This window comes from Epinephelus moara, chromosome 10 (assembly GCF_006386435.1).
Source record: "Epinephelus moara isolate mb chromosome 10, YSFRI_EMoa_1.0, whole genome shotgun sequence".
In the NCBI taxonomy this organism is placed as follows: Eukaryota; Metazoa; Chordata; class Actinopteri; order Perciformes; family Serranidae; genus Epinephelus; species Epinephelus moara.
This window is the reverse complement of record NC_065515.1, coordinates 32,532,385-32,544,203: the sequence shown is the minus strand read 5'-3', so window position 1 is coordinate 32,544,203 and position 11,819 is coordinate 32,532,385. Positions and strand designations below refer to the sequence as shown.

Here is an 11,819-nt window from a genome sequence, read left to right as displayed (position 1 = left end):
CAAATATCAAATATGGGATGGAGCTGTGAAACAGTGCAGATTATTCCACCATTATTTGGCCAGATGTTTGCATGCCAAAAGGTTTATTTTCCCATTTTACAGCAGAACTTTATTTGTGCCTTCTTGTTTTAGGTTTTCTGACATGAGGTGATGTGTGTGTCCTTGCGGAAGGAATCAGACAGCCGCGCTTCGGTCTGTCACTCTCCAGTGAATTTACAGCTCAATAACTAGTGTCAAGGTGTCTATGAAGCAGGCACTGTGCTGCTCAGTAACAAACTGTGGTTGTTGTGGGTAGCTCCCAGGTATGAATCCCTTCAAGCAAATGACTGCGAAGCAGAACACAGAAAACGACCACTGAGTACACTGAAGTGAAAACACAGGATCTACTGGCAATGTCGCTCTGCGCTGTGATGAGGTCAGACCGGGTGTTCAGGCTGAGAAACATGCTCTACCTCCACAACACAGGGCAGCCTTGAACTCTGCTTCGTCACCCTCTCCATCCTCAGCCATGAGTGTAACTGTAAGCTGATAGTATGTGATCAACAGCACCGTGGCACCCAACATCCTGCTGCTTCACCACCTCAATAAAACCGTTTCAGTCTGTGTTGTGAAAATGGCAGAAGAGGGTTTCCAGCTCAGAGCTCTCGACTGCGCCGAGGACAAAGAGCTGCAGCCAGCTGACTTCCCAACGTCATCGCTAGCATCCCTCCATCTCAGGGACGAGGCTGTGGTCATCAACGAGAGCACCAACCATATGGGGGATAATCCTGAGCCTCATTCTGTATTTTCTGTGATGATGTCATCACCACTTAACCAATCACGACAGCAGTCAGACATATCCGTGGCTACTAGGCCTGAGCCTTCACCAGCAGTTCAAGGTAAGATTAAAGGTGCTATACTTAGTATTTTAAAGCATCAATGCTGATATCATTTTGATAATAGTAACTGTGATGCATGTTAACAATTACAGCAGTCAGATGAGAAAACGATGCAGAAACAATCCCACTGGCTTTGCTAAAGTGTCACCTCAACCAAGCTGCAACCAAGCAGATGATTTCCAAAACCCTGCTGCGTTTAATGAGCTGTTAGGAAGTTGAGACCTTCCTGTCTGTCAGTACATGTATCTGCTGCCAGTTTGTGTCATCTGTGTTTTACGTGTAACTGTTACGCCACTGTGTAACGGTAACATTTACACTAAGTATAGTGCTATCTCAATGACAGATGGTAAACATATATCATATATCATGTATCAGAGTAGCGAAGTTAAGTTATCTCAGTCATCCAGGCATCAGGGAGTAAAAGCCATATTCACTGTTTAGGTGGTTGGAACTATTCAAAGGCCCTTTTGGGCACATTTAACAATGGGTGACATGTTTCTCCCACTGTACGAAAAGGAAGCCTAAATACCCCGCATATGGGAGCTGCCATTATGTGCAATAATGACCAGGTAGTTGAGCGTAAGTATCAAGGTCCTTCCCATACACCTGCCTGAGCCTCAGTGCCATTGGCCCGAAACAATTGTGAGCATACCAACTGACACACACAGCTGTCAGTTATAAGCTCACACCCACTTTTGACAGCATCAAATAAATAATTAAAACACATTAAAAAATCAACACTTGAACAATCAGCGTGATATGAACTACCTAAAATCAAAGAAACCATCATTGGATTTTATTTTTTATAACAAGCTCTTTGAGTTTTTAGTTTTGCCTATGTCCCGTCCACTAACACTGAGGGGGCGGGGTTTATGACCTATAGTGCAGCCAGCTTCACTTTTGGGGGAGTTGTCTATGGATGTATGAGGAGATCTGGTTACAGCGCTGAAAGTTGCTCTGTAGCACATGAAGCCAAAAAAGCTTGGCTTCATGTGCTAAATTACTCCTTCAGCTCTGCTTCTGCATCGTTGGGCCCATTGAGCAAGTGCACTAGAGGCTTCCGCCGGCCAAGCGGGGAACTTCCAGTTTAGCCCTCTGCTGTCTTAAATGGGGATAAAATGATTCAACTGTACAGTTCTTCACATTAAAAATGTTGTTTCTCAGAGGTTGTGAGGCTGAGAACAATGTAGCCACTGATTTAGAGACGTCTCTTTCACAAGTCTATGGGAAAAAGTTATTTGGGGCCCTGTGGCATCATGTGACAAACTGGGTAGTTGTAATTCTACGGTTTGGCCTCTATGTAAAATTATCTTCAAAGCCAGGCACTCTTCCTGCGGGCTTGGAGCTGTCATGTCTTCCATCTTTATATAAAGTCTGTGGTTGGCCATGAAGCATATTAAATGACTGGGCATTAAATTCATATGTTTCTTAAAAAAAATAATCGAAATATAAGACAGGACAAAGTCAACTATCTAAGAAGCACTGCAGTAACAAAGGTCCAATCAATGCCAAATAAAACCTTTACAGAATCCAGTCAACTCCCTTTTATTTATCCATCCATCCATCCACAGCAGGCCAAGCAAAGCACTCCAAACATCCCTCTCCAGCCCAATAACAAATCCCAAGTTGCCTCAAGGTGCTTTATAATCTGTACAGCATACAGCACTTTCTGTCCTTAGATACTCACTTTGGATAAGGAAAACTCATCACCCAAAAAACAGGAAAAAACTGACGACACCTCAGTGAGAGCAGCTGAGGAGGGATCCCCTTCCCAGGATGGACAGACACGCAATAAATAAAGCACTTCCTTTGCACTTTAGTTTTTAAAGTATTAATCAAATGTGAGCCAGTGTTTCTTTAAAATATTTTTACTCTAAAAATAAAGATTTCTCGATTTGCCTGAGTGGCACCTCTTGCTGGCACCGTTGCAGTCATTGAGGCTCCAGATTTCTCAGAAACATGGTGAAAACATTGAAAACTAATGAATATAACATGACCCTACAGTGGACTTTTTAAAAATATATGGAGGACTCCAATGCTGCAACTAACAATAGTATTCACAGCTGATAAATCTGTCGGTTACTATATTAAATTTCTCATAACCCAAGGCGACATCTTCATATTGACTGTTTTTTGGTCCAAAACCCAAAGATATTCATTTTACTACCAGAACAAACAAAAGCAGTAAATCCCCGTGATTAAGTTAGAACTAGGGAATGTTGGGCATTTTGTTTGAGCTATTACTTACACACGATCACTTTTCAAAACAGTTGCCAAATAATGCTTTGTCGCTCGATTAATCATCGAATCCTTTTAGCTCTCGAGAACAAGAATTTCATAACTCCAGGAGAAATGTCAGCAGCTGGGATCACATAGTGTCAAGGGCTTAGTGAGTTGAACGATTCAGCAAAATCCAAGATTTATTAGATGCAGAGCTTTTCGTAGGCAAGTTTTGACAGAGCTTTGCAGTTTGTGGGCCCAGGTTTAATGAGTTTACGCCCTTTCTAATTTTACAACCACATACGTATGATTCCTCGAACATACAGCTCTGTTGGCAGCAGCGATTCAATGCATCTCCAGACATGCCATCACAAGTGCTGAAGGGATGATTTACATCAACTGCTAATAACACACCTCACACCACACACACGTATCAGCGCATGTGTTGCGTAGCCACATACTAGTAAACACAAACAATTCACACATAAATGTAAAGCTTTCAGGAAATGCCTGACAGACAGGTTCTCACCTTCCCCTGCTTCCCTAATGCCACATTAACACACACAGGAACAATAAACACAAACACAGTGGCACATCAGCTCCAGTCCTTCAGGCCCACATGGCATCTTGCCTCAGACAGCTGTTGTTTGTTAGGCGAGGCGAGGCAAGGCGAGGTCGAGCACTGAGCAGCATCGAGCGCGGCTGAGTGTGCCTGAGTGTTGAGGAGTGCCCGTTCTGGTATTTTAGGCAGTCAGACAGTGTCACCTGTCAGCAGACTAGTCTGGACAGACTCTCCCGCATGGTGCAAGACTAAGCAACACAACGATATCTCCCTCTGGACTCCTTGTCAGCGGGCCAGCAGTGTGTGCTGAACAGCCACAAAGTGCAGATAGCCACATACAGTCTGGTCTCAGCTGAAGTCAGGAGTAACACTGGGTCGATGTGCGGGTGATGTTGCAGAGTTCTTGGAGTCCAAGATGGGCCAAAACGACAGCGAGGCTCGGTCTCACACCCTGACGGAGTTCCTGACGGACCTTTCCTCCCCTGTTGGTCATGACGATGCACTAAGAACCAACATCGTCAAGGACGGAGGTACTCTGCAGCATCTCTTTGTTCTGCTTGTTAGAGGTGTAACAGGTGTTTTGTAGCATATTGGTTATGGTCCAAAATAAGGGAAAATATGCAACATATGCTCTTGTATAACAATGCAAGGAGACAAATGGGTGGAGACAAGTAGCTTCTTTAAGTATAAAGATGCTGTATGTAACTGGTTGTCGAGTCTCATTTCCAGGTCGTCAAATATTGACACTTTGAATCGGAAAATGGACCAAACCACCAACCCAAAGAGTCGGTATTTGATGACCTGGGAATGACAATCAACTATCTTTTTCCAGAGTTAGACACAGCACCTTTAATCTTTAAAACTAAAATGAGTCCAACAATCTGACACTGATGCACACATCAAATTTTTGCCTTTGTAGTTCTGTATTTGTAACCAAAAGTTTAATCACCTTTGTGGTCAGAACTTCAACCCAAGAACAATATAACCAAAGCGATGGCAGCATGTGACTCCAGCTGTGATGACAACCATCTATCTGATGCGGAGTGGTACTGGGGAAATACCTCGAGGTACTGAATGTTTTCATATGGCATGTTGATGATCTGCTGACAACAATACAAATCAATCTGTTTATATTCATGTAAATTCATTTACCAGTCAGTATATTACAGTATATAAAACTTTAAGGCTTAAGACACCTGCTTTAGTAACCTGAAACTTTCATGTCTTTTGTGGTTCTCCAGAGAGGAAGTAAACGAGATGATGAGAAACACTCCTGACGGCACGTTCCTGGTCCGAGATGCTTCCAGTAAGGTGAAGGGGGAATACACTCTCACACTGAGGTAACTACTTTTTAACTCTTCTGTGTTTTGAGAACAGCTGATACTGTGTGTGTGTGTGTGTGTTTAATACAGTGTTGAGCTGGTAATAATATAATAAATATCAGTGCTCTGTATCTTGTGGGAAGGTTATGTTTGCTGCAAATCCAAGACATGTTGTCAGAGGTCAGTTATTATTTCCTGGTTTCAGCATCTAACTTTAGTTGTCTGGTATGGATGCTTATATTTAGTTTTACTGGTTTTATAATGTAACTTTATACATTTCCTGGTTTCTGTCTAATTTTAGTTGAATCAGGACGGACTAGGTTTCAGATATAAAGCTTTGTTGATTAGAGTTTGGCACCCACTCCAGCGCTCAGCAACATAACACCCTTAGTACGCTGAATACATTTCAGTCATCTGTTTTACCAGTCGTCCGTCTCACATCTGTCTGAAGGAAGAGACCTTAAATTAATGCTGGTTCACTGTGTTGGTTGGACGTGCAGGACTGTGGTCGAGTGTTGAAGACAAAGCATTTACATCAGTGGTTAAGCCCGATAAGAAACGCCTCTCATGTTTCCATATCTGAAATTCATCCTGCGCTGTGCCCACACGTACGATGCTGACCGGCTGCTCCTGTCTGCATTAGAGTAAATATATCTTGCACCAGCAACATTTGTGCTGAGTTCTGCAGAGCTTGTGAAATTTTTGGATCACACACCTTAATGACATCAGGCACGTAAAATCTCCACTTGCAAACTGTTCAACTTAAAGAAACCAGAATATTTTTACTCAGCAAATATCAAATATTGATTTCTTACAGCTACTTGCTGCAACATCAGATGTTTGCTTTGATGGGGTGTGTGGCTGAATAGAGTTTTCCTTTGACAACAGAGGGTAAGGTAAAGTGTTAAAGGACGAATACAGTAACATAGAAGCCTGAAAATTGACAAAATGGTCTATTTTAAATAAAGACTTCTTTGACTTGAATCAGCCTAAAATGCACAGCAGTATAAGGTAGGTGAGTGTGTATGTGTGTTTGTGGGGGGCGGGGGGTTACTGGCAGCCTTGTGCGACAGTTATATGCTTTGACTTTTGTAGGAAAGATGGCTCCAACAGACTGATAAAGATCTTCCATCATGGGGGGAAGTATGGTTTTTCTGAGCCACTGGCCTTTCCCTCAGTGGTGGACCTGATCAAGTATTACCAGAACAAGTCCCTGGCCCAGTACAACTCTAAACTGGACACACAGCTACTCTACCCCATTACCAGATACCAGCAGGTGAGTTTATGAGGCCTTGAGTTTTGAATGTGTGCCGTCTTATATTAAAGCTAATTACTTAATATTGTTATTGATTTTGAGTATGTTAACATGCACAAATTTTTTATTTTTTTTTGCCCTTATTCAGAAAAACACAACATTCCTACTATGCTGTCGATATGGCTAATAAGAATGAATATTTATACTACTGTTTACATGCACCTGTGCACACTCTGATTAACATGCCCTGATGTATTGTTTAGCACACCAAAATACAGAACAGTGGAACAGCTCAAGCAGCTTGACGTTTTGTTTCTTTGCATCAAAATACGACTTTCTCAAGGTTTTCTTACCGGTGGCGGACTTGTTCGACCATATGAACACAGCCTCCCTCTTTCATTCTTTAAACCACCTCCTTGAAAAGGTTGGCTATGTGATATTTGTGCACATCAAAAAACCCGCTGATATTCAAGTCTTTCATAAGGTTTAAAAGTAGGTGTGTTTCTCCTTCTGACCCAAAATGTGGACTTTTCTTTTGACAATGCATTTCTACACCAGCTTTGCAAACCCTTGGTGAGTTGTGTACAATGTCTCCATGACGACGCACAGAGGCGAACATAGACAGACAAGAGGCCATGTGTCACAAACTGCGGCTTTATACTTGTGCATCAGCTCTATGCAGAGCCTACGCCGTTTATACTTGTGCGGTGGTGTGTCTGTGTCACTCTGCAGTTACACCTCCAAAACACTAGTTAGCAGCGGGATTTCTGTGAAGTGCTGTAAAGTCTAGTTGATTTAAAACACACATTAAACATGGCTTAATAGAGACAATTTCAAACAAGTACACAAATCAGCTTCACTATAACTTGCAGCATTCACAGACAAAGCACTTGTCTTTATCTGGACAAATTTTCCCCACAAATACAACATGCTAATGTTTTTAGCATGAGTCTATGGCATTTTAAATTGTATAAGTTAGCCTAGCAGCTAGCTGACTTTTCCTCTACTCATATGAAGCCAGGGACAACAGCAACATTTGACAAAGGTAATACTATAAAATTTAGCTCCGTTACAACTCACAAGGTTCACTGACAAAACAACTGTCTTATACTAAACATTTTCCAAATATAACATGCTAACATAATTAGCATAAGCCTATGGCATTTTATGCTGTATAAATTAGCTTCATGCGGAGCGGAGATTTCCTCTGCTCATATGAAGGCAGGATAAATCACGAAGTATAAATCCCTGAAGCATAAACACACAAGACTTTAAAAGCTATTTTGTGGAGGCTTTGTTGTCTTCACAATGTATTGTTTCCTATCTGTGAAATTAAAGTAAATAAAAACTTAATTTCAACTGAGGGAAATAGTTATAGACAGGAGGCCTGCATCGCTGCGACGCCTAGTTACATTTCTGGGGAGGTGCATGTCAGGCTACGACATAGGGTACGACGTTGATTCCATGCAGAAGTATAAATCCCGCTTAATTTGGAAAATCCACACAGAATACAGTTTGCATGATCCACATCAAATTTTGAATATTGTCTTATTTAGAATAATAGTGGAATATTAGTGTGCATGTAAACATACCCACTGTGGGGATTTTCTTTGAATCTCTGTGGGCCTGTGTGTGGTTTTGGCTGCATCTGAGTTACTAACTTAACAGGATATGGATAATGAGTTTCTTTTAAGAATGCTTTTAATGTCTTCATTTTAGTAATAGTGATAACCTTCTGTTTAGTTTAGATCAGACAAAAGGCATCACAGGAGCTTTAAAACATGGACTTGGTCTTGAGTATCTTTTACATTCTCATCTGCAGCAGCAGGTTGGGATGGAAGTTGACATTGATGCAGTTGGAGAACAGCTGAGGATATTTCAGGAGCAATACAGAGAGAAGAGCAAAGAGTACGACCGTCTGTTTGAGAAGTTTAACCAAACCTCTCAGGTACAGCAGCATCCTAATCTTCATTTTAATAAGTATAACTGTGGTTTTATTGGTTCAAAGCAATATCTTTGAAAGTAAATGTTTCACTTCTGATTGCTTTGCCACAACGGAGCCTTCACTGTAAGGCCTTGAATATTCAGGTAAAGATTTGTTGCTTTTCCTCCTCAGGAGCTGCAGAGCAAGCGGACAGCCATAGAGGCTTTTAGTGAAATAATCCGGATCTTTGAGGAGGAGTGCGAAACTCAAGAACGCTACAGCAAAGAATACATCGACATGTTCCTAACATTAGAAAACAGCACAGAGTCAGACAAGTATGCTTTAAAGTACTGACCTTTTTTTCTAATTCAGTCACTTTTTGTGTCATCTGTTTTACTTATTTTCAGTTTTTAAGAAAAAACAAAAGGCAAAAATCTAAATTAAAGACATTCAGGCCATGCTCATACTGATGTTCCTTCCTCCTCCCAGGATTCAAAGCAATTCAGATGAGCTGCAGTCGAGGGTGGAGGAGATACACAACAGCAAGAAGAAGTTGGAGGAGGAGCTGAGGAGGAAGGCGGTAACTCACATGGAGGTCGACAAGAAAATGAACAGCCTGAAGCCCGACCTTGTGCAGCTCAGGAAGATCAGAGATCAATACCTGCTGTAAGTTCAGCCCCTCAGTGCCTCATGATGAAGATTTGACTCTGTTTTCAAAAGAGTGGGTGCATGTCTGTACAGATTACAGCACAGTACTTCAGTACATTCAGATAAGCAGATTTGTCCTATTCAGGTTTTGTGAATGAGAAGTTTAAACGATCAGTCTCACAGACTGGTTACTTTACAACAAATAAAGCAAGACTCATGGTCTGCTGACATTATTATGTATTGACTACCCTCAATTTTCACTTTCTTTGGAAATTTCTTCCATTTCACACAAGTGTGTTTTGGCAATGTATAATAAGACTGCTGCATACTGAAAATATGATACTCAACACTAATATTAATTTCTTTTTGAAAAGCAAAATCTAATATAATGAAACTAGTCCATACCCATTGGTAGCTTTGTCACCTTCTACCTATGCCAATCCTCAATGCTTATGTGCAGTTTCACATAGATTGACCACGTCAGTGAGTAGAAAAATGTGGGACAGACAGAATGACACACTGACAGTTTCCGTGATTATGTACAGCATACCATACCATGACTTAGTCATACCAAAAATTAGAAACCCCCCCCCCCAAACATTCGGCCACAGGGGGAGCCACAGCGATTGGTCGCATTTTAGCCATTTTTAAGCATTTTTCTGTTGTTATAGCGCCACCCAGTTGCCAATTAGAGTTAAATTTCTCCAGTCACCTTGAGGCATCCTGTTCTACATATCTACCAAGTTTAGTAAAAATCAATATGGCGGTTAGGCCTAGATAAGAAATTAGCTCTCTAGTGTCCCCATTTTGTTTGATTGGGTCAATAATGGAGGGGTCCCCTCAGATGATGTGTGGTCATATGCCTACAAAGTTGCGTGGTGATCGGTGAAACCCTTGAGATGTTATACACCTTTATGTGATGAGCCACGCCCTCCGCAATATTCATTGCCTTATAGAAGCTCAGTTTTAGTAAGTTTTCCAACTTTTGCCAAGAGGGAACTTTAGACATTGGTCCCTAGATTATGTTCACAGAGTTTCATGCAGATCGGTCAAACTTCCTAGGAAGAGATCGATTTGAAGTGTTTTTCATAAAATTCAAAATGGCGGAAAATCTATATAACCGGAAGGTATGGGTTCTTGAGGCAAATTCGTTCCTTATGAGGAGAAGCATCTCTGTGCAAAGTTTCATGTCTCTACGACATACGGGGCATGAGATATGCCCATTCAAAGGTTGCAATTTCAATCGATTGCTATAGCGCCCCCCTTTGGCCAACTGATGTAATATTGCTTCATTCGCATCCTCCCATGACCCTCTACAACTGTGCCAAATTTCACATGGATTGACCAAGTCAGTGAGGAGAAAAACGTGGAACAGAGACACAGACACACCCACAGACAGAGTTTTCGTCATTATATAGTAAGATAGAGTAAAAATAGAAGAACTGACAGGGTATATCATATCACATGTTTTGCTAAAAATCAACATATTGCAGCCTTCTTTACTGTTTTCTCCATGTTTCAGCTGGCTCACCCAGCAAGGCACCAGACAGAGCCAAATCAATGACTGGCTGGGTATCAGGAATGAAGAAGAAGAGTGAGTATCCTCATTCATCCTGGTCAGCTTATATAACTTATATTATATATTGCAATTTCTATTTGTTACTTGATACAAACTACCACTCACAACAATCTGAAACATGCTTCTATGTGCCGAGGTCTCACAACATGCACAGATACATGCAAATATCTGTGCAATTTAAAGCAGGGGTCTGAAAAAATATCATTACACTTGAGTGTATTCATTTTATGTTTTGTGATACTGTATTCATTTTCAAAAACATTATTGATTTATCTTTTTGTGGTTATCGTACCATGAAAATTTTACATCAGTGAAACTCTAGGTGTGGCACAGTGCATTCTGGGAATTGTAGGTTTTCTACCAAATCTCTCTCTGTTCATGTAGCACCAATTTTAAAAGTATTTGCGTCTTTCTACTGCATAGACAGCCCAATTTATGAATAGACCGTCTTTCCAGCAGTGACATACTTATTGGATTAATCTAACCCTTCCACCTTCTCATCATGCTTTAGCCCGTACACTCTGGCAGATGATATCGACCAGGAGGAGAGGAGCTGGTATGCTGGTGGTATGAGACGTAAGGAGGCAGAGGAGCTACTGAGAGGGAGGAGGGACGGGACGTTCCTGATCAGAGACAGCCAGACTCAGAGAGGCTCCTTTGCCTGCTCTGTTGTGTGAGTGCCATCACATTTGCATCCCTTACTCATTTAAGAAATCCCAACATTTTGCCTCCTCTCTAATCCTAATGGATAATGTGTTTTTACCAAAAGTGGGTGCAGTGCAGATTTCACTCCTAACCTGTCCCTAAAAACATCCATATTATTATTATTTTTGTGATGTTGTTTCTCATGCAGCGTGGATGGGGATGTGAAGCACTGTGTGATCTACAGGACGTCCACAGGGTACGGCTTCGCTGAGCCCTACAACCTGTACCCATCTCTAAAAGAGCTGGTCCTCCACTACCGACACACATCCCTGATCCAACACAACCAGCAGCTGAATGTAACCCTGGCCTGGCCCGCTCTCAGCCAGCAGCCCAGCTGAGACACACCAGCACGCCACCCTGATGGCACTTTCCCAAACGCTTCACTGTATTTGCACCACGGACGCACCAATACGGACACTGTTGCCAGGCTCTGACAGGGTACCGGTTAGTGTCGTCACTATAGGAGAATTTCCAGAAACAGCTTCAGTGCTCAGATTTGGATATCTAAAAACCCTACATTGGTAAGATGTCAAAGCAAGGTTGATGACTTCACTTCCTGTCAGCTTTTTTAGTTGAATAGAGTGGCTGCATATTAACGGTAACTCTGCTCTAATCTAGTTTATTTTGTAAAGCTATTATTCCTAATATTAAAAATCCCATTTACTCGCCATCTGCACATACAGCTTGCAAAACACAATTGGGATTAAGTACTTAGCTGTTCACAGA

General features: G+C 41.6%; 1 protein-coding gene across 3 annotated transcripts; it reads left to right on the top strand.

Annotated features, from left to right (window-relative positions):
- The first annotated feature begins 550 nt into the window (after positions 1 to 550).
- LOC126396713 (phosphatidylinositol 3-kinase regulatory subunit gamma-like) lies at positions 551 to 11,431 on the top strand. Of its 3 annotated transcripts, XM_050054965.1 has the most exons (11): positions 551 to 878; positions 4,026 to 4,190; positions 4,622 to 4,727; positions 4,902 to 5,000; positions 6,078 to 6,258; positions 8,060 to 8,185; positions 8,354 to 8,496; positions 8,651 to 8,827; positions 10,332 to 10,403; positions 10,900 to 11,061; positions 11,242 to 11,431. In XM_050054965.1, exons 1-11 carry the CDS (start codon positions 614 to 616, stop codon positions 11,429 to 11,431), a joined length of 1,686 nt encoding a protein of 561 aa, XP_049910922.1. In that variant the 5' UTR covers positions 551 to 613. The 3 variants fall into 3 exon arrangements, with proteins under 3 accessions (XP_049910922.1, XP_049910924.1, XP_049910923.1); XM_050054967.1 differs by lacking the exons at positions 551 to 878; positions 4,026 to 4,190; positions 8,651 to 8,827 and having other exon boundaries at positions 4,644 to 4,727; XM_050054966.1 differs by lacking the exons at positions 551 to 878; positions 4,026 to 4,190; positions 10,900 to 11,061 and having other exon boundaries at positions 4,644 to 4,727.
- The last annotated feature ends 388 nt before the right edge of the window (positions 11,432 to 11,819 follow it).

Bases quoted from the DNA above. Each gene is read 5' to 3' on its own strand.
- LOC126396713 (XM_050054965.1), top strand. From the start codon at position 614: ATGGCAGAAGAGGGTTTCCAGCTCAGAGCTCTCGACTGCGCCGAGGAC. The intron at 4,191-4,621 runs GTACTCTGCAGC...CTTTGTGGTCAG, and splicing joins CAACATCGTCAAGGACGGAG to AACTTCAACCCAAGAACAAT. The intron at 8,186-8,353 runs GTACAGCAGCAT...TTTCCTCCTCAG, and splicing joins AGTTTAACCAAACCTCTCAG to GAGCTGCAGAGCAAGCGGAC.